Genomic DNA, 23,130 nt, shown 5'->3' on the forward strand with positions numbered 1-23,130 from the left:
TGCAGTCACCATCGACAGTGATTTTGGAGCCCAAGAAAATAAAGTTTGTCACTCTTCCCATTGTTTCCCCATCTACTTTCCATGAAGTGATGCAACCAGATGCCATGATTTTCATTTTCTGAATGTTGAGTTTTAAGCTAGCTTTCATCAAGAGGCTCTTCAATTCCTCTTTGCTTTCTGCCATAAGGGTGATGTCATCTGCATATCTAAGGTTATTGATATTTCTCCCAGCATTCTTGATTCCAACTTATGATTCATCCAGCCCGGCATTTTGCATGATGTATTCTGCTAAGTTGCTTCAGTCGTGTCCGACTCTGTGCGACCCCATAGACGGCAGCCCACCAGGCTCCGCCGTCCCTGGGATTCTCCAAGCAAGAACACTGGAATGGGTTGCCATTTCCTTCTCCAGTGCATGAAAATGAAAAGTGAAAGTGAAGTCACGGAGTCGTGTCCAACTCCCAGCGACCCCATGGACTGCAGCCTACCAGGCTCCTCCGTCCATGGGATTTTCCAGGCAAGAGTAAGTTAAATAAGCAGGGTGACAGTATGCAGCCTTGACATACTCCTTTCCATGTCTGGTTCTAACAGTTGCTTCTTGACCTGCATACAGGTTTCATAGGAGGCAGGTAAAGTGGTCTGGTATTCCCATCTCTTTAAGAATTTTCCACAGTTTGTTGTGATCTACATAGTCAAAGGCTTTTTCATAGTCAATGAAGCAGAAGGAAATGTTTTTTTGGCATTCCCTTGCTTTTTCTGTGATCCAATGGATGTTGGCAATTTGATCTCTGATTGCCTTTTCTAAATCCAGCTTGTACATCTGGAAGTTCTTGGTGCATGTATTGTTGAAGCCTAGCTTGAAGGGTTTTGAACATTACCTTGCTCGCATGTGAAATGAGCATAATTGTACTGTAGTTTGAACATTCTCTGGCATTGCCTTTCTTTTGGATTGGAATGGAAAATGACTTTATTCAATATTATGGCCACTGCTGAGTTTTCCAAATTTGCTGGCATATTGAGTTCGGCACTTTCACAGCATCATCTTTTAGGTTTTGAAATAGTTAAGCTGGAATTTCATCACCTCCACTAGCTTTGTTTGTCTTGATGCTTCCTGCTGCTGCTGCTAAGTTGCTTCAGTCGTGTCCAACTCTGTGAGACCCCATAGATGGCTTCCTACCAGGCTCCTCTGTACCTGGGATTCTCCAGACAAGAACACTGGAGTGGGTTGCCATTTCCTTCTCCAATGCATGAAAGTGAAAAGTGAAAGTGAAGTCGCTCAGTCGTGTCCGACTCTTAGCGACCTCATGAAAGCCCACTTAACTTCACTCTCTAGGATATCTGCTCTAGGTGAGTGATCACACTGTCATGGTTATCTGGATCATTAAGTTCTTTGTATTTGTTGTTCTGTCTCTCAGTCATGTCTGACTCTGCAACCCCAAGGACTGCAGCATTCCAGGCCTCCCTGTCATCACCATTTCCCAGAGCTTGCTCAGGCTCATGTCCATTGAGTCAGTGATGCCATCCAACCATCTTGTCATCTCATCATCTTTTTTGTATAGTGCTTCTGTAATCTTGTGTCTCTTAATATCTTCTGCTTCTGTTTAGTCCCTACTGTTTCTGTCCTTTATTGTGCCTATCTTTATGTGAAATGTTCCCTTGGTATCTCAGATTTTCTTGAAGAGATCTCTGGTCTTTCCCATTCTGTTATTTTCCCTTATTTCTTTCCTATATGTTGCTCAGCTTCAGTAATTTTCAACTCATGTCTGAGTCTTGCAACCCCATGGACTGTATGTAGCGTGCCAGGTTCCTCTGTCCATGGGATTCTCCAGGCAAAAACACTGGGGTGGGTTGCCATTTCCTTCTCCAGGGGATCTTCCTGACCCAGGAATCGAACCAGGGTCTCCTGCCTTGCAGGCAGTTCTTTACCAAGAAGCCCACTCATGGCCAATTTTACTTAATCTGTAAGTATGTTGACTATTTATTTTATATAAAAGGAAATACTTTTGAGAATGAAGAAGAGTGCTGTTATTAATTACACCAGAACACTAAGCATAAAACGTAGATGATTGTAGGTAAACTGGGAAGTATGATCATCATATCTTTAACCTCATTTCTCTTTTTTCCCTCTCTCACATACCCTGTAATTTTGAGGGAAGGAAATCCAAAACATGATTGTTTCATCAATAAGCATTTCAATAAATATATCTGAAAGACAAGAACTATTTAAAAAATATAACCACAATGCCATTTTCATACTTATAATTTGACTGTAATTCCTTGATATCATCAAACGTGTAGTCATTGTTCAGATTTCCTCAATTATGTCTTCCTCAAAAATGTCTTTATAGCTGATTTCTTCAAATTAGTATCCGAAAGTAGTCCATTGTACTTAACTGTTCTTAAGTAAATTTAAGACTATTTTCCCTCTAATATGTTGTTTGTTGAGAAATCATGTTTGTAACTATAAACAATTTGCTTTATTAGAATGTTATTGAAACCAACTTCATCCTATTTTCTTTCTTCCATTCCTTTTCAATTTGGGGGCTGTGTAGATGATTTCACATCAGGAAAACCATGCAAAGTGGAAGATTTCTGTTGATTCTCAAAAGACTTCTGTTCAGCAATTAAATGAACAATTAGAGAAAGCAAAACTAGAATTAGAAGAAGCTCAGGACACTGTAAGCAGTTTGCATCAGCAAGTCCAAGATAGGAATGAAGTAATTGAAGCTACAAATGAAGCATTACTTATTAAGGTAAGTGAACATATAAAATACATAAAGCAGAACTATAATGAAGTAAATTTATGACTGATTTCCCCATAATCAGAATTCCTGGAGTTTGTAGAACACTTAATAACCAAAAATTGACCTTTTGAATAAAAGGCCCTTTATTTAGAAGATACTGAATTTGGAGATTATTAATAAGAAATGTATCATATTGGCTTAAGAGACATAATTATGTTCTAACATGAACTTTAAAAAAACTTTTTTTTTGGTGAGAACATTTAAGTTCTACTTTTTTAGTAAGTTTCATTTATACACTGGCTTTATCAACTATAGTCATCATATTATACATTAAACCCTCAGTCATCTTATACCTGAAAAGCTGTACCCTTTGAGCAACCTATTTTGCTCACCTCCCCAGTCTCCTCATCTCTGGCAACCACTCTCCTGCTATTTCTATGAGTTTGGCTTTTTTTTTTTTTTAAGATTCCACATTCAAGTAATATCATGCAGTATTTGTCTTTCTCTGTTTTATTTCACCTAAAGGTCCACTGATGTTGTTCCAAAAGCCGTATTGTATATTCCATTGTATATGTATTTACCGTACCTTCTTTATCCATTCATCAATGGGTACTTTTTTCCTTATCTGAGCTAATTGTGAATAGTGTTGAAATGAACACAGGAGTGCATTTGATAACCTATTTTCATTCCCTTTTAATATATACCCAGAAGTAGTGTTGCTGGGTCATATGATACTTCTATTTTTCATTTTTGGAAGAAACTCCATGCTGTTTCCCTTAGTACTTGTACTAGGTAGCTTGCCTACCAACAGTAAACACAGCCTCCCTTTTCTCCATACCCTTGCCAACACTCATTTCTTGTCTTTTTAATGATAGCCATTCTGGTGGGTATAAGGTGATATCTCATTTGATTTTGATATGCATTTCCCAGATGATTAGTGATATTGAGTACCTTTTCATGTACTTATTGGCCCTTTGTATATCTTCTTTGAAAAAATGTATATTCAATTCCTCTACCTTTTAAAAACTGAATGGTTTGTTTCTTTGCTATTAAATTATATGAGTTCTTTATGTAGTTCAGCTGTTAACTCTTTATCAGATAAATGATTTGCAGACATTTTCTCCCATTTTTATGTTGCCTTTTTACTGGTTTCCATTGCTGTGCAAGAACTTTTTAGTTTGTATAGTCCCTCTTTTCTGTTTTTGCTTTTGTTGCCTTTACTTTTGTTATCAAATCCAAAAAATCATTGCCATGCCCAATATCAAGATGCTTACTCTTTATTTTTTCTTCACTCTCAGTTTGAATTGATTTTTGTGTATGGTGTAGGACTAGGGTCCAGCCTTGCATCTGGCTCTCTGGTTTTCCCAGCATGATTCATTGAAGATAATTTTTCTTTCCCAATTGTATGTTCTTAGTTCCTTTGTCATAAATTAACTGGCTATACATGCATAGGTTTATTTCTAGGCTATCTATTCTGTTCCATTTATCTGTGTGTCCATTTCTATACTACTGTGTACCATAGTGTTCTTATTTTAGTTACTATAGCTTTGTAATATTGTTTGAAATCAGGAAATATGATGTTTCCAACTTTGTTATTTCTTAAAATTGCTTTAACTATTTAGTCTTTTGTGGTTCCATTCAAATTTTAGGATAGCTTGTTCTATAGCTGTGAAAAATACTGTTGAAATTTTGATAGGGGTTGAATTGAATCTACATTACTTAGGATAGTAAGGACATTTTCACAATATTTTTTCTTCCAACTAGTTTGTGAGCACAACATATCTTTCCATGTATTTGTATCTTCACTTCCTTTCATCAGTATCTTACAGTTTTCAGTGTACAGGTCTTTCACCTCCTTGGTTAAATGTATTCCTAGGCATTTTATTCTTTTTGATAAAATTGTAATTGGAATTATTTTACTAATTTATCTTTCTGATAGTTCATTATTAATATATAGAAATACAACAGATTTTTATATACTAATTTTGTATCCTTCTGTTTGCCAAATTCATTTACTAGTTCAAAAACAGTTTTAAACAGTTTTTGGTGGAGTCTTTAGGGTTTTCTATATATAATATCATGTCATTTGCAAACAGTTACAGTTTCACATCTTCCTTTCCAATTTGGATTCCTTTTATTCCTTTTTTTCCTCCTGATTTCTCTGGCTCCTACTCCCAATATTATGTTGAATAGAAATGGTGAGTGAGCCTCCTTGTTTTGTTCCTGATGTTAAAGGAAACGCTTTCAGTTTTTCACTGTTTAGGGTTATGTTAACTGTGGACTTGTTATATATAACCTTTATTATTTTGGTGTACATTCCCCCTGTATCCACTTGTTGTGTTGTGCATTTTCATCATGAATGAATATTGAATTTTGTCAAATGCTTTTTCTCCATCTATTGAGATGATCGTATAATTTTTATCTTCTTTTTATTAATGTGGTATCACATTAATTTGCAGATAATGAACCATCCTTACGTCCCTGGAACTAATCTCTCACTTGATCATGGTATATGATTCTTTTAATGTATTATTCAATTCAACTTGCTGTTATTTCTTTTAAATATTTAATTTAAAATACTTTTTATTGATACTGGAATATATTGTTTTACAGTGTTTTAGTTTCTGATGTACAGCAAAGTGAATCAGTTTTGGGAGGTTTTTTAAAATTATTATTACTGATCAAGCCTCCTTACTGGTAATTGGTCTATTGAGATCTCACTTTATGTTTCTTTATTATTTGGTCTTGGTGGGTTGTAAGACTTATCTATTTTTTTCTTGGCTGACCAATTTGTTAGTGTATAATTGTTCATAGTAGTCCCTTAAGATCCCTTATCTCTTTGGTATCAAGTTGTAATATCTCTTTCATTTCTGATTTTATTTAAGTTCTCTCTCTCTTTTTCTCTTATTAAGCCTTGCTAATGGTTTGTCTATTGTGTTTATCTTTTTTAAGAACTCAGCTGTTAGTTTCATTAATATTTTATATTGTCTTTTTAGTCTATCTTTACTTTATTTCCACTCTGATCTTTATTTCATTCATTTACCTAACTTTGGGCTTAGTTTGTTCTTCCTTTTCTGTTTCTTTAAGGTAGAAATTTAGGTTGTTTTATTGGTGTCTTTCTTGTTTCTTACTATATAAACACAGTGTTTATCACTATAAATTTCCCACTTGCATCTGCTTTTGCTATGTCCCATAAGTTTTGGTTTACTATATTTCTATTTTAATTTGTTTGAAGATAATTTTTTATTTTTCTGTTGATTTACTCTTTGACGCGTTGGTAGTTACGTCGCATGTTTAATCTCCACATAATTGTGGGTTTTCCAGTTTTATTCTTGTAATCGATTTCTGGTTTTATACCATTATGGTTGGAAGGTCCTTGATATAATTTTAATCTTCCTAAATTTGTTTTTGTTTTGTTAATCTTCCAAAATTTATTAAGACTTGTTTTATGACTTAACATATGATCCATCCTGGAGAATGTTCCATATTCAGTTGAGAAGAATATGTACACTCCTGCCCTGTGTTGGATGAAATGTTCTGTAACTGTTAAGTCCATTTGGTCTAACTTACAGTTCAAGTCCAGTGTTTTCATAATGATTTTTTGTATAGATGATCTGTCTATTGATGAAACTAGGGTACTGAAGTCCCTTATGTTTATATATGCTTATCTCTTTCTCCCTCTGGTCTGTCAATACTTACTCTATGTATTTGGGTATTCCTATGTTTTTTAGGTGCAAAATATATACAAATGTTATATTCTTTAGTTAGATTGTCTCCTTTAGCATTATATAATGACCTTCTTTGTCCCTTGTTACACTTCTGGCATAAAGTCCAGGGAGACAATTGTAATTTGGAACAGGCTTGAGGGAGAAGGTAGAGAAAGTGTCTTCTGGCCTCCCTGGTCTTTCGGGTGCCCCTTGTTGTTTGTTGTTTGGTAACAAAGTCGTGTCTGTTTGTGACCCCATGGACTGCAGCACACCAGGCTTCCCTGTCCCCCATCATCTCCCAGAGTTTGCCCAAGTTCATGTCCATTGAATCAGTGATGCCATCCAACTGTCTCATCTTGTGTCACCCTCTTCTTCTGCCTTCACTCTTTCCCAGCTTCAGGGTCTTTTTCAGTGAGTCAGCTGTTCACATCAGGTGACCAAGGTACTGGAGCTTCAGCGTCAGTCCTTCCAGAGAGTATTCAAGGTTGATTTCCTTTAAGATTGACTGATTTGATCTCCTTGCTTTCCAAGGGACTCTCAAGAGTCTTCTCCAGCACCACAGGTACCCCAGATGCATGCTAAAATAGAAGCCTGACTTTTAAAGTATGAAAATAGACCTATTTTGGAGAAAGTCTGGGAGATGGGCATATCTTGCTTGCTTCTTCTGTACTGAATTCTATGATGTTAGCCATGGTACGTCCTTGCAAGCATGTTAAGAACTGCTTCTTTGTTTGCTATAATCTTGTGGGTCTCAGGGATGCAGGCCCCATTGGCTTTCACAGCTAAGTGTTTTGAAAACCCATTGCTCACATGGAAGTCTTAAAAGTTGGAACACTTCATGTGGGATCTAAGCCCTTTACTCTTAAGGAAGAAACTGGAAGCCAGGTGTTCCTTCCCATTTTATAGCCTGTGCTTGGCATGGCCTTTATGGCAAAAGTGAAGCTCAGCTTTCCTCTTAGTTTTGATGTGGGCTTTTCTCATTCACCCAATGTGTAGATGTTTCTCAGCTAGTTTTTTCAAAGGGAATTGTTCCTTGTACAGTTGTAGATTTCATCATTTGTACATGGAAGGAGATATGAAAGGAGCCTATATTGCCATCTTGGCCTGGCCAATTGAATCATGATGTTTACTTTAGAGGGTTTTAAATTTTTTTTTTTGAATTATAAAGTATGATAGCTCATTTACAGGAGATTTGGAAAATACAGAACAAGATTACATATAGTTATACTATATATTACAATTTTGTAAGTAGATAAATTAAGATTTTTAGTTGGAGTTTCAATATCAAACTCTCAAAAATTAATATAATGAGTATACAGAGAAGAAGGATATAGTAGACCTGAAAAGCTCTGTGAACCAATTCAACATAATTAAGATTTATACATTTTCACACGTCAGAAGGATACAAGTTATATGCAAGTTCCCATAGATTGTAAACTAGGAGACACTGAAACATACCCAAAGACATAAAACAAGGTTCAAAAATTTCATGGTTTAAAGGTATTGAAATCATAGCATCAGTTCTGTTATCACTGTGGTATTATGTTAGAAATCAATATCAAGAGATATTTGAAAATAACCCATATATTTTCAAGTGCAATGTGACATTTACCAAGAGAGAGCTTCAACTTAGACATCAAAAGCCTCAATTAAAAAAAAAAAAAGCCTCAATAAAGTTAGACTGAAGAAAACAGAGGGTAATTGCAGAGGAGAAAGCATTTAATGAGAAATTAATATAAAAATGAGAAATTAATGTTAAAGATACTTTAAAAAATCCCATGTATTTGGGAGTTTAATGTCAGCTTTTAAATGATGGATGTATCTAAGAAGCCATAACAAGGAAAATTAGAAAATATTTGTAACTGAATGAAAATGAAAAGAGAATTTACCAGCATTTGTTGTGTGTAGCTGAAGTGGCTCAATGCAGTTAAATACAGTGTGGAGTCTTGAATGAGGTATGAAAACAAATAATTTTGTGAGATTTGAACATCATCTGTGCTTTAGTTAATAATACTGTATCACTTGTTAATTTCCTGTGTTTTTTTAAATAACATAGTATTTCTTTATATTCTCAGAATTGGATTAGAAGTTTCAAGCCTTATTCAAATTTTCTTTTTAAATCACTAAGATAATTGGAGAAGGAAATGGCAACCCACTCCAATGTTCTTGCCTGGAGAATTCCAGGGACGGAGGAGCCTGGTGGGCTGCCGTCTATGGGGTTGCACAGAGTTGGACACAACTGAAGCGACTTAGCAGCAGTGAATTTTGGCTGATATTTCCTTTTTTATGAATAACTAAGAAGACAATAAAAGAAATGTGTTAGAACTTGAAAAAATAAATAAATAAATAAATCACTAAGATAATACATTTTCTGGACTTTTACCAGTAATACTAGATGCCAAAATATATGACACTATATCAAAATTTGAGTGAATATAAATTAGAACTCTAGCATTCTGTTCATACTAACCCAAACAAGTAGAATCAAAGTGTCATAAATTTAGCTAGGCAAAAATTCGCAATTTTTCTAAAATATATATATTATACATACTATATATATGTTACAAACTTTTCTACTACACTTGATAATGGCTTGAGAAACAACAACAAAAAAGAGAGAAATTGGAAAACATAAGCTAAATGAAATGGGAGCATTGACTATGAAATAGAAAACATGAATCAAACTAGATAAAAGTAAAAGACCATCATCATGTAGTTTAGTTGCTTTTAAACATAGCTGTTGGTTAGGAATACATCTGGCACTTTGGAGAAGAGTGGCAATACCTGGGCATTTTTATTTTTCAAAAAATTCCAAGATAATTCTGTTGTGCATCTGGATTTTAAAAAGTAAATACAAGTTTTTCTTTTAAATGGTAATTTTAGTGATACATAATTCTGTTCTTTTCTGTTGATGAATCATGATACAATGATATTAAGCAAATAACAATTACATAATCATAATACTGAAAGATGTTTATCAGTTTTCATAGTCAATAGCCAGACAAGAAATGATTACAGTTGCAAGCCATAATGGAAACATAATGAACCTCACAATATGAAATAATTACATACAGTTTTGGGCATAGAGTAGTATGGTAAGTGGAAGTGCATATGTGTGCATGTTCTCATCTGCCCATCCAGTCTATGTCTTTTGATTGGTGCATTTAATCCATTTATAGTTAAGGTAATTATCACTATGTATGATCCTGAGTCTTTTCCAACACCACAGTTCAAAAGCATCAATTCTTCGGCGCTCAGCTTTCTTCACAGTTGGGAAAGACTCTTGAGAGTCCCTTGGACTGCAAGGAGATCCAACCAGTCCATTCTAAAGGAGATCAGTCCTAGGTGTTCTTTGGAAGGAATGATGCTAAAGCTGAAACTCCAGGACTTTGGCCACCTCATGCGAAGAGTTGACTCATTGGAAAAGACTCTGATGCTGGGAGGGATTGAGGGCAGGAGAAGGGGCCGGCAGAGGATGAGATGGCTGGATGGCATCACCGACTTGATGGACGTGAGTGTGAGTGAACTCCTGGAGTTGGTGATGGACAGGGAGCCCTGGCGTGCTGCAATTCATGGGGTCGCATGGAGTCGGACACGACTGAGCAACTGAACTGAACTGAAGGGAGTAAAAGTAAACACAGCCAGTTATAGAACTGCTGTGACTTAAGTTACATAGTCATGTTAATGTATGTACTGAATCTTGATGTGACCAAAAGTATGTTTTAATTAGATAGGAGTGGTGAAATATAAGAGATGTGTGCATGTTATGGTAGGCAAGGCATGGATGGTGTGGGTGATGGGGAAGAGAACTAAATTGTCCTGTTTCATAGTTAGAGGTCAGTAGATAAATTATTTAAAACTTTCTTTTTGGTCATAGGCCTCATATAGCTGATAAACAGTGTGAGTAAGGGAAAGTAACAGTGATAAATCAGACATTAGCTGAAGGAAAGCCTGGTTTTCTCATTCCTGTGTTTGTGTATTATGTGAACCTTTGAAAGCTATTTGCAAAATTTTGTTTATATGTTCCTGAAGTTTTCAGAGTGACCTTAAAAAATGTCGAGACTTCTGTCTTTAGGAGAGGTGTAAGGGGTGGTATGATGATAGTGATGGTGGTTTTCAGCATGCTTGACAGCTGAGGTTGTTTGGTGTTGATTCTTTTTTTGTTTGTTTAATTTATTTTTTTAAAGTTTTTGGCTCCATGGCATGTAGGATTTTAGATTCCTGACCAGGGATTGAACCCTGCCCCCTGCACTGGAAGTACAGAGTCTTAACCACTGGACTGCCAGGCAAGTCCCCTGGTGTTGATTCTTGATTCATGTTTTTCTTCATGTATTATTTAATCATCTTATATGAAAAAAAAATCAGAGAGGGCAATGGCAACCCACTCTAGTGTTCTTGCCTGGAGAACCCCAGGGACAGGGGAGCCTGGTGGGCTGCCGTCTCTGGGGTCGCACAGAGTCGGACACGACTGGAGCGACTTAGCAGCAGCAGCAGCAGCAGGATCCTATGATCCTGTTGGGCTTCTCTGGTGGCTTTGATGGTAAAGGATCCACCTGTAATGTGGGAGACCCAGGTTTGATCCCTGGATTGGGAAGATCCCCTGGAGGAGAGCATGACAACCCACTCGAGTATTCTTGTCTGGAGAATCCTCTTGGACAAAGGAGCCTGGCGGGCTACAGTCCATGGTGTCACAAAGTATCTGACACGACTGAACAACTAAGCACAGCACAGCACATGATCCTATTACCGTTTTCTTTTTTTCAATTAATTTTTTTATTGAAGGATAGTTGCTTTAAAGAATTTTGTTGTTTTCTCTCAAACCTCAACATGAATCAGCCGTAGGTATAAATATATCCCCTCCCTTTTGAACCTCCCTCCCATCTCCCTCCCCATCCCACCCCTCTAGGTTGATACAGAGTCCCTGTTTGAGTTTCTTGAGCCATACAGCAAATTCCCGTTGGCTACCTATTTTACGTAGGGCCTGTTACCATTTTCTTAATTTTATTTTTTGTAGATCTTTTCTTTTGTGTTTCCTGCCTAGAGAAGTTCCTTTAGTATTTGTTGTAAAGTTGTTTTGGTGATGCTGAATTCTCTTAATTTTGCTTCTCTGGAAAACTTTGGATTTCTCAATCAAATCTGAATGAGAATCTTGCTGGATAGATTATTCTTGGTTGTAGGTTCTTCCCTCTCATCGCTTTTAATGTATCATGCCATTCCCTTCTGGCTTGGAGAGTTCCTGTTGAGAAATCAGCTGATAACCTGATGGGAGTTCCCTTGAGTATTATTTATCATTTTTCCCTTATTGCTTTTAATATTTTATCTTTGTCTTTAATTTTTATCAGTTTAATTATTGTGTGTCCTGGTGTGTTTCTCCTTGAGTTTATTTTGCCTGGGACTCTGCATTTCCTGGACTTGGTTGACGATTTCCTTTCCCATATTGAGGAAGTTTTCAGCTGATATCTCCAGATATTTTCTTGGGTCCCTTCTCTCTCTTTTTGTGGGACTGGTATAATGCAGATGTTGGTGTATTAACTTAGACTGTCTTCATTTTTTTTTCATTCTTTGTTTTATATTCTGTTTTGTGGCAGTGATTTCCACCATTCTGTCTTCCAGGTCACTTACCTGTTCTTCTGCCTCTGTTACTGATTCCTTCTAGTGCATTGTTCATCTCTGCTTGTTTGTCCTTAGTTCTTCTAGACCTTTGGTAAACATTTCTTACATCTTCATTGTTTTCCTGAGATCCTGGATCATCATCACTATCATTAGAAAATGCAAGATTATATTAAAAAATATTTTTTACTGCTTTTGAGTACATATGTGATTTTTCAGATAGACTGTTGGTAGTTATTCACCCCTATTGATCATGGCAGTTTATTCTTGAATTTAGAATTAATATCAGTATTGATGCATAAAAATAATTTAATATTAGTTCAAATTGCCAATATGTATGATTAACATTGTCAGCTAAGACCTTAAAAAAGACCAACCCCACTGATAGTTGTGAAGCAATAAATGATTTTATAGTAAAATGGAAGTTATTGAAAAGCAAAGAAACTCAATTATTACTATAGAAATACTTGTAATTATTATGCTGAGCACTTAAATCCCTTTTATAAAATGCTTGATTGACTTACCTGGTGGTCCAGTTGCTAAGACTCTGCACTCCCAGCGCTCAGGGCCTCAGTTCTATCCCTGGTCAGGAAACTAGATCTCACATACCACAAGTGAGTTCTCAGTCTGCAACTAAAGATCCCATGTGTGGCAACGAAGACCCAGCACAGCCAAGTACATGATTTTTTTTTTAAATGCTTGATATTCATAGTACTATAGGAAAGTTGAATAAACAGAATCCAAAATTATGTTTCAGGTGAACCCTCTATACTTTTATTGAAATAGTAATATGCTTAGTGTTCTGGAGATTTATATAACATTTATACAAAATTATAAAACCTCATTGCAAAAAATTGAATATAAAAATTTTAAAGATTCTGCATAGTATATCTCTGTCACTTAGTAGTAGTAATCTCTGCTCACTTGTTATATATTACCAATGAGATAAATACAGTGGTATTGCACTTATCAATTATTCAGAAGTGTGTAAATTCAGCTACTTAGAAAGTTATCAGAATATTCTCAGAATAGCTGCAATTCTTAAATGAACTATAGATACATAGATCTTAGAACGTGTACCATGATTAGCCAGGATAGCAGGCAGAAGGTAGAATTTCTTTGTTTTCTGACACTAGCTCTCCAAGTCAATTTTAACTGGCTCTAAGATCTAGTTTGGAGAGAGAAAGAAGAAAAACTAAGAGAAGAGCAGAAGCTGGCATAAATGTAACAATTAGAAGTAACTATAAATCGGAGAAGGCAATGGCACCCCACTCCAGTACTCTTGCCTGGAAAATCCCATAGACGGAGGAGCCTGGTAGGCTGCAGTCCGTGGGGTCACGAAGACTCTGACTGGACTGAGCAACTTCACTTTCAAATGTAACAATTAGAAGTAACTATAAATAGTGGAAAGCTATTCACTGAAAGCAGCAGTAAATGACAGAGAACAGAAACAGAAGTGAGGGAGAAGAGAAGAAAGAACACTGAGGCATCTGATCTTTTCAGTTTAATAGCCTAAAAAGTACCCTAGTATTTGAGTGTGTCTGGAGTAAGGGCAAAGGTAAATCCATTTCTGAAGGCCATAAAACATCAGTGTATTATGGCCTACTACAGTCAGGATCACAACAGTGAGCTGCTTTGAGTTTTAAGAAAAAGTTGAATTATGTTTAATATATTTGGTTTACTACATTTCTTCATGAAAGTTAGGTGTTGAACTCTAAGTTAAATGGAATCCTGCTTATCTGAGATACCACATTTCTTAGTGTGACTGGGTAACACACAGAAGTTTAAAAGAAACTTAAACTGCACATGACCTTATATATGTGAACTTTATAGTTATTTCATTAAATAATTGTGGTTATAACAATGTGAATACAAAATTTGCTTGAAAAAATTGGCACTTCTGCCACTTACAAATCAAGTTTGCCTAGAATAAAGTGGTATAAAGACAGCAGAAGTGAAATATGCATTTTGTAATGCACACTGTTGTTATGACAGTTTTAGCTATAAGCACAGTATTTTTAGAAAGAATGGAAACTATCAGTTTAAAAGTGACTGGTTTAGAAATTTGCATCTTATGGATACCTGTAAGAAAAGGAGAATGTATTTGAACAGGGGACTACTATACATATTATATAACTTTTAAAATTAAAATGTCCTCCCTTTATTTTTTTGACTTGAGCGCTTTTCAGTATATACAGTCTCAATTTTTGGGATCCCTGAGTTGGGTCACAGGACACAAATGAAGGACATGGAGAAACAGAAATGAAAAGTTTATTTAATAAGGATTGATTTATTAAACATTATTAATTATTTAAAGGCTTTAAAATTTTTCTAGTAAAGATTTTTTGTGATGATGATATATACAGCAGAGAAGCTAATATACATTTATTTCCTATTACAAATTCTGAAGGACATTATTTTTTGTGTGTATATATGTTAGATTGACAAATGATTGTGTACCTTTTTATACTTTTGCAAAAAAATTTTATACGTAAGTTTTCAGTCTTTAATAGAAATTTATATTGTCATAAATATTAAGAAAAATTCTATAAGGAACATACAGTTTTCATGGAATTCCTTATATAGTTTAAATATAATGCTAATGACTATAGTTAATTGTCCCAAAATGAAGGGTTTTAACGTAGTTTTAACTATGTAGTTTTAACATAGTTAACAACCCTCATGAGTTGTTATAAAAGAATTTCTGTACTGTACTAGAACCAAGTTTAACTTAGAAGACTTCTAAGTCTATGATTTTCTAAGTAATTCATTTATTTAACAGATATGTAATCAGCACCTACTATGTACCAATTTTTCTATAGGAATCAGAATTAACCAGATTACAAGCCAAAATTTCTGGACATGAAAGGGCAGAAGACATCAAATTTCTACCAGCCCCATTTACATCTCCAGTAGAAATCACGCCTGATATTCAAGATTCAAAATTAGCTAAGCATTCTCACACAGCTTTTTTCAAGTGTAGAAAACTACGTCGCTCTATTAGTGCCAGTGATCTTAGTTTCAGAACTCATGGTGATGAAGATCTTTCTGAAGAATTACTACAAGACTTAAAAAAAATGCAATTGGAACAACCTTCAACGTTAGAAGAAAGCCAGAGAGATCTAACTTATGCCCAGTCAGACTCATTTAAACCTCTCACATATGATGATAATTCTGAGAATAATGACTTCAGTACTCTGAGTGGAATGCTAAGATACATAAACAAAGAAGTGCGACTATTAAAAAGATCTTCTATGCAAACAGGTGCTGGTTCAACTCAGGTATGTATTTCATACGTTAGAAGTTACAATGATTTGTCTCCAATGAGGATCATTTTCTTTTTTAAAGAAAAAAATGCATACATTTAAATAAAATACTCATGTCATTAGGTGATGTGCACAATTATTCAAAGTATGAAAAAACTCCTTGTAAGTTCAAAATGCTTTTACCTAGACAAGTAGAGTTGAAAATTTAGCTTTGAAAATTAATTTTTGTTAAAATAGACTAATATTTGATTAAGTATAATCTCTATACTTGATTAAAGACTAACTCTACCTCATACTAGGAAAGTATTTTGAACTCCAGAGTACTGGAAAATGTTCTTTGGAATGCTAAAATTAGTTGTGTTCCTAGACTTCCTGGAAACCATTCTAGTAAAGATTATTCAGGTAGCCTTTTGTTTTGGTCATAGGCTTCCATAGTGACTCAGAATATCACATTCACATGATTTTTCTACTTCCATTATTTTTTAAACATACCGTCCTGAAGAGGCAACTTTATCGCTGCTACACATATATTACAGACAACTTGACATTGTTTGTAAGCAGTTAATCTATAGTTTGCACACAGAAGTAAAGATTTCTTTCAGGTAATTTCACCTTTTTTGATATGTCCATTTTCCTCGTTTCAAACATATCAAAGTGGATTTGGTGGCCTAAAATGTTTAAAAAGTGTTTTTTGAATGGATTCAAGACAGACTCAGTTCAGTTCAGTTCAGTTGCTCAGTCGTGTCCGACTCTTTGCAACCCCATGGACCACAGCACGCCAGGCCTCCCTGTCTGTCACCAACTCCTGGAGTCCACCCAAACCCATCTCGATCGAGTTGGTGATGCCATCCAACCATCTCATCCTCTGTCGTGCCCTTCTCTTCCTGCCCTCAATCTTTCCCAGCATCAGGGTCTTTTCCAATGAGTCAGCTCTTCACATCAGGTGGCCAAAGTATTGGAGTTTCAGCTTCAACATCAGACCTTCCAGTGAATATTCAGGACTGATTTCCTTTAGGATGGACTGGTTGGATCTCCTTGCAGTCCAAGGGACTCTCAAGAGTCTTCTCCAACACCACAGTTCAAAAGCATCAATTCTTCTGCACTCAGCTTTCTTTATAGTCCATACATGACCACTGGAAAAACCATGGCCTTGACTAGATGGCCATTTGTTGGCAGAGTAATGTCTCTGCTTTTGAATATGCTATCTAGGTTGGTCATAACTTTCTTTCCAAGGAGTAAGCGTCTTTTAATTTCATGGCTGCAGTCACCATTTGCAGTGATTTTGGAGCCAAAGAAAAATAAAGTCTGACACTGTTTCCACTGTTTCCCCATTTATTTCCCATGAAATGATGGGACCAGATGCCATGATCTTCGTTTTCTGAATGTTGAGCTTTAAGCCAACTTTTTCACTCTCCTCTTTCACTTTCATCAAGAGGCTAACTAAAGGTTCTTCTTTATTTTCTGCCATAAGGGTGATGTCATCTGCATATCTGAGGTTATTGATATTTCTCTTGGCAATCTTGATTCCAGCTTGTGCTTCTTCCAGCCCAGCATTTCTCATGATGTACTCTGCATAGAAGTTAAATAAGCAGGGTGACAATATACAGCCTTGACGTACTCCTTTTCCCATTTGGAACCAGTCTGTTGTTCCATGTCCAATTCTAACTGTTGCTTCCTGACCTGCATACAGGTTTCTCAAGAGGCAGGTCAGGTGGTCTGGTATGCCCATCTCTCTCAGAATTTTCCACAGTTTATTGTGATCCACACAGTCCAAGCCTTTGGCATAGTCAATAAAGCAGAAATAGATGTTTTTCTGGAACTCTCTTGCTTTTTCGATGATCCAGCAGATGTTGGCAATTTGATCTCTGGTTCCTCTGCCTTTTCTAAAACCAGCTTGAACATCTGGAAGTTCACTGTTCACGTATAGCTGAATCCTGGCTTAGAGAATTTTAAGCATTATTTTACTGGCGTGTGTGATGAGTGCAATTGTGCGGTAGTTTGCCTTTCTTTGGGATTGGAATGAAAACTAACTTTTTCCAGTCCTGTGGCCACTGCTGAGTTTTCCAAATTTGTTGGCGTATTGAGTGCAGCACTTTCACAGCATCGTCTTTCAGGATTTGAAATAGCTCAACTAGAATTCCATCACCTCCACTAGCTTTGTCGCAGTGTTGGAGCTTTTATTCATTTCTCCACATCCTTCCTTACATGATTAAAAAGAGCTTAATTTGGAACTCCCTGTTGGCCAGTAGGGCTTCCCTGATGGCTCAGATGGTAAAGAATTTGCCTGCGATAAGGGAGACCTAGGTTCAATCCCTGGGTTGGGAAGATCCCCTAGAGGAGGAAATGGCAATCCCACTCCAGTATTGTTGCCTGGAGAATCCCCATGGGCAGAGGAGCCTGGCAGGTTACAGTCCATGGGGTCGCAGAGTTAGACATGACTGAGCGACTAAGCACAGCGACTAGCCTAGTGGTTAGGACTCCAGGCTTTTACTGGATTCATCCCCTGGTCGAGGAACTGAGATCCCACATTGTTAGTTTCCTTTCTTGGATTTTCTTAATGGTTTATTTTGTCAGTTCCATTCACAATAAAGCCTCTAGCAGAGTAGTAGTTTGCTTTCAGTTTTGACAAAAGCTTCAAAAACTCTAAAAAGTTACACACACATACAATTTTGAACACAATTTCAAGAGTTCACACAAATGTCAAGTTAAAAACTCCTGCTTTAAAGCAGTTGTGAGTTAATTAGCTGATTTACAGTTTATTAGGAATTTGAAAGAAGTATTGTTTATCCATTTTGTTTTCAAAAAAAGCAGTTTTCAAAATATGGTCTGTATACCATGCAGTAAGATGAATAAGAATTGAGAAAATCAGTGATTAGGTAACAATTAAAAATGAAAGGAAAAAAAGGATGAAGTAGGAGTACAAATAAATACTTAGAGACATGATAACATTTTCAAATTCCTAGCCCAGGTAAAGATCAAGATATGACAGGAATATTTGACCTGTAGTTTTAGAATCTCCTGAGACGGTTCCCTCTATTTTTCTACTTCTCTATATTGTGCTACTTCTTTGTACAAGCATTTCTGTCCTATCTTTTTTTTTTCTGCTCTGTTTTTCTCTCCTCTCTTTTTTCTCTCTTCTGTTTTTCATTGACTTTATCAATTTAATTTAATCCTTCATTCCCTCCTGACCCCCCAACCAGAATTATTTGCTTTTTCCATCCATGCAATCCATTACTGACTTTCTGATTCTTGTTTTTCAACTGACTAAACATTCTCCACTCTTGTTTTAAATTATGCCCCTGATTATTATAGTGGATTTTTAATGTTAAATCATGATTTCAAATAATAATCTATTACTTTGCATTTTTCCAGGGAGAAAATTTATAGTTAAAAGAAGATGCTGATGTGATGAAAAGTGGAATTTTTGGTACTGTGTAGTGTTTACTTATTATATGTAGTTCCTACTTCATATAAACTGGTATTTTATTGCTTTTAAATAAATTTTATATTTTAAGATTTTTAAAGAAAGTTCTTTCTTTTAAAGCTTACTTATACGTTTTGTGAAAATTAATTCAATTTATTCATTATTCTGGTTTGAACTTGCTACTTTCCTTTTATCTTTTACTTAGAAATCATTATTAAAATGCATAAGTACTTTGAATAACTTATATTTTCAATCAGACTCCCATATTGTTTGCTTATTTTTCTAGTGATACTTTATTTTTAAAAGAAGTAATATGAATTTAGAGCTCATTCTGCCACAGGTTCATAATTGTACTAATAATGGCTAACTTTTGTTAAATGTTTACCACTTACCAGGCACTATTTTAGGCTCTTCATATTTGTTGACTCATTTAATCCACATAACAATCTTGTAAAGTAGATATTACAGGCATACCTCAGAGATATTGCAGCTTCAGTTCCAGACCATTGCAATAAAGCAGTAAACAAATTAAATCACAGTAAAGAAACATAATTTGTTATGTTTACATAACTATGTATGTTAGTCTCTGTAGCATTATATCTAAAGAAATCAATGTACATGCCTTATTTTTAAAATGCTTTTATTACTAAAAAATGCTAACTATTACCTGAGCCTTCAGCAAGTCATAATCTTTTTTCTGCTGAAGGATCTTGCCTCTCTCTTGGTGGTTGCTGAATGTTGGGGGTGGCTGTGGCAATTTCTTGAAATAAGACAACAGTGAAGATTGTCACATTGATTGACTCGCTCTTTAACAAACAGTTCACTGTAACATACAGTGCTGTTTGATAACATTACCAACAGTAGGACTTCTTTCAGAACTGGACTCAATTCTCTCACATCCCGCTTTATCAGCTAAGTTTATGTAATATTATAAGTCCTTTGTTGTCATTTCAACAAGCTTTACAGCATCTTCACCAGGAGTAGGTTCTATTCCAAGAAACTACTCTCTTTGCTCATCCATAAGAAGTAACCATTCTTTCATCTTGAGATTGTGGCAGTTTCGTCAAAACTTCATTTCGGTTAGGTGGCTCAATCGTGTCCAACTCTTTGTGACCCCATGGACCACAGCACATCAGGCTTCCGTGTCCATCACTAGCTCCTGGAGCCTGCTCAAACTCACGTCCATTGAGTCGGTGACACCATCCAACTGTCTCATCTTCTGTCGTCCCCTTCTCCTCCCACCTTCAATCTTTCTCAGCATCAGGGTCATTTCCAAGGAGCCAGTTCTTCACATCAGGTGGCCAAAGTATTGGAGCTTCAGCTTCAGCATTAGTCCTTCCAATAAATATTCAAGACTGATTTCCTTCAGGGTTGACTGGTTGGATCTCCTTGCAGTCCCAGGAACTCTCAAGAGTCTTCTCCAACACCACAGTTCAAAAGCATCAATTCTTCAGCACTCGATGCTCTTTATAGTCCAATTCTCACATCCATACACGGAGAAGGCAATGGCACCCCACTCCAGTACTCTTGCCTGGAGAATCCCAGGGATGGAAGAGCCTGGTGGGCTGCTGTCTATGAGGTCGCACAGAGTTGCACATGACTGAAGTGATTTAGCAGCAGCAGCACATCCATACATGACTACTGGAAAAACCATAGCTTTGACTAGACCAACCTTTGATGGCAAAGTAATGTCTCTGCTTTTTAATATGCTGTCTAGGTTGGTTATAGCTTTTCTTCCAAGGAGCAAACATCTTTTAATTTCATGGCTTCAGTCTCCATCTGCAGTGATTTTGGAGCCCAAGAAAATAAAGTCTGTCATTGTTTCCATTGTTTCCCCATCTATTTGCCATGAAGTGATGGGACTGGATGCCATGATCTTCGTTTTTTGAATGTTGAGTTTTAAGCCAGCTTTTTCACTCTCCTCTTACTTTCATCAAGAGGCTCTTCAGTTCTTTGCTTTCTGCCATAAGGATGGTGTCATCTGTGTATCTGAGGTTATTGATATTTCTCCCGGCAGTCTTAATTCCAACTTGTGCTTTATCCAGCCTGGCATTTCACATGATGTACTCTGCATAAGTTAAATAAGCAGGGTGACTATATACAGCCTTGACATACTTCAGGCTCCACTTCTAATTCTAGTTCTCCTGCTGCTTCCCCCACTAAAGTCTAAACACCTCCAAGTCATCCAAGAGGGTTGGGATAACTTCTTCCAAATTCCTGTGAATGTTGATATTTTGACTCAGTAATGATATTTTGAATCAGTAATGTTCTTAATGTTATTTAGCATAGTGAATCCTTTCTGTAAGATTTTCAGTTTCCTTTGCTTAGATTCATCAGAGGAATCACTCAGCTATAGCCTTAGAAAACTTTATTTCTCAATAATGCTTTGAAAGTAGAAATTGCTCCTTGATCTCTTGGGCTACCGAATGGATGTTGTGTTAAACAGCCATAAAGACAACATTAATCTGATTGTACATCTCCATCCAAGCTCTTAGTGGCCAAGTCTTTTGTAAATGAGCAGTAGTACAGATTTTTTGAAAGAAATCTTTTTTCTGAGCAGTAGGTCACAACGGTTGGATTCAGATATTCAGTAAACCATGTTGTAGACCGATGTATTGCCATCCAGGATTTATTGTTGCATTTACAGAGCACAGGCAGAGTAAATTTAGCATAATTTTTAAGGGCTGTGGGATTTTCAGAATGGAAAATGAGCATTGGCTTCAAGTCACCATCTGCGTTAGCCCCTAACAGAAGGTGAGCCAGTCTTTGCAGCTTTGAAGCCAGGTACTGACTTCTATCTATGAACGACCTGCATGGTATCTTCTTTCAGTCAAAGGCTATTTGGTCTACTTTCAAAGTCTGTTGTTTAGTGTGCCACTTTCATTATCTTAACTAGATCTTCTTAACTAAGTGACTTGCTGCAGCTTCTGTTATACATCAGTACTTGCTGCTTCACCTTGTAATGTGGGGAGGTGGCATCTTCCCTTAACCTCATGAACCAGCCTCTGCTGGCTTCAAACTTTTTTTCTGCAGCTTTCTCACCTCTCAACCTCTACAGAATTGAAGAGCATTCGGGCCTTGATTAAGACTTGGACGTGACTGAGCGACTAAGCACAGCACAGCACAGGGCCTTGATGAGGCTTTGGCCTAAGGGAATGCTGTGTCTGGTTTGGTTTTCTATTCAAGTCACTAAAACTTTTTTCATATCAACAATTAGTAACATAAAGTACTGAGGAAAAAATTTAATGTGAGACATGAAACTTGTATATTAAAAAGTTCAAAACATTGCTAAGACAAGGATTTAAAGAAATAGAGAATATATATCACATACTTGGTGTTCATTATTGCTAAGATGTCAGTTCTCTCCCAAACTGACTAATGTATAGATTCAGTGCAGACCCAAACAGAATTCCAGTAGGTTTTTTTTTCTTTTTCTTTAAAGAAGTCAACAAGCTGATTCTAACAGTTAATTGGAAATGTTAAGGACTTAGAGTAGACAAATAATCTTGAAAAAGAACAGGGTTGGAAGACTTACACTGTGCTACCTAATTTCAAGAATTATTATAAAATTACAATTCAGTAGATCAAAAAATGAGCTCATAAATGTATCAGTGGAACAGAACAGATGATATATTTATATAATTTAATATATATTTACATATACAATATGTAAAGGTATATTTTTAATTGATTTTCAGCAAGGCACCGAAGTAATTCAATTTTGCAAGGAAAGTCCTCAACCAGTAATGATGGAATTTTTGGAGAAACCAAAGGGCAAAAAATAGTCTCAACCTCTACCTCATATTTTTAAAATTGTTAGGGTGGCTCATAGACCTAAATGTAGAAGCTAAAACTAAAAAAATTCTAGAAGAAACAGAATAACCTCATGACTCTGAAGTATGTAGAAATTTCTTAGGACCCAAAAAGCACTAGTTATAAAAATTAATAAATTAGTTGATCAAAATTAAAAACTTCTTTCAAATCTCTCACCATTAAGAAAATGAGAGCTTCATTGGTGACTCAGTGCCAAAGAATCTGCCTGCCAATGCAAGAGACACGGATATGATCCTTAATCTAGGAAGATCCCACATGCTGCGAAGCAACTACGCCCATGTGCCACAACTATTGAGCCTGTGCTCTAGAGCCTGGGAGCTACAACTACTGAGCCCATGTGTCGCAACTACTGAAGCGCATGCTCCCTATAGCCCGTGCTTGCAAGAGAAGCCACCACAATGAGAATCCCACTCAGTGCTGCTAGAAAGTAACCTCCACTTGACACAACTAGAGAAAAACCTGCCCAGCTAAAGCGCGCTTTAATAAAATAAATTATTTTTAAAAATGAAGATGCATACTACAGAGCAAGAACTATAAATATGTGAGAC

General features: G+C 36.3%; 1 protein-coding gene across 26 annotated transcripts in view; it reads left to right on the forward strand.

Annotated features, from left to right (window-relative positions):
- Positions 1 to 18,852, forward strand: part of CCDC18 (coiled-coil domain containing 18) — a 110,259-nt gene extending 91,407 nt beyond the window's left edge. For 12 of the 26 annotated variants that reach the window (XM_060411794.1, XM_060411758.1, XM_060411750.1 and 9 more), the window contains 2 exons: positions 2,550 to 2,750; positions 14,881 to 18,852. In XM_060411794.1, coding sequence (XP_060267777.1) covers positions 2,550 to 2,750; positions 14,881 to 15,426 — 747 coding nt within the window. In that variant the 3' untranslated portion in view covers positions 15,427 to 18,852. Of the gene's footprint in view, positions 1 to 2,549; positions 2,751 to 5,200; positions 5,250 to 6,842; positions 14,007 to 14,880 lie in introns of those variants that run through there. The other 14 variants (XM_060411810.1, XM_015092120.4, XM_027972208.3 and 11 more) reach the window with 3 other exon arrangements.
- Positions 18,853 to 23,130: the final 4,278 nt, after the last annotated feature.

Source organism: Ovis aries, chromosome 1 (assembly GCF_016772045.2).
Source record: "Ovis aries strain OAR_USU_Benz2616 breed Rambouillet chromosome 1, ARS-UI_Ramb_v3.0, whole genome shotgun sequence".
Taxonomy (NCBI): domain Eukaryota; kingdom Metazoa; phylum Chordata; class Mammalia; order Artiodactyla; family Bovidae; genus Ovis; species Ovis aries.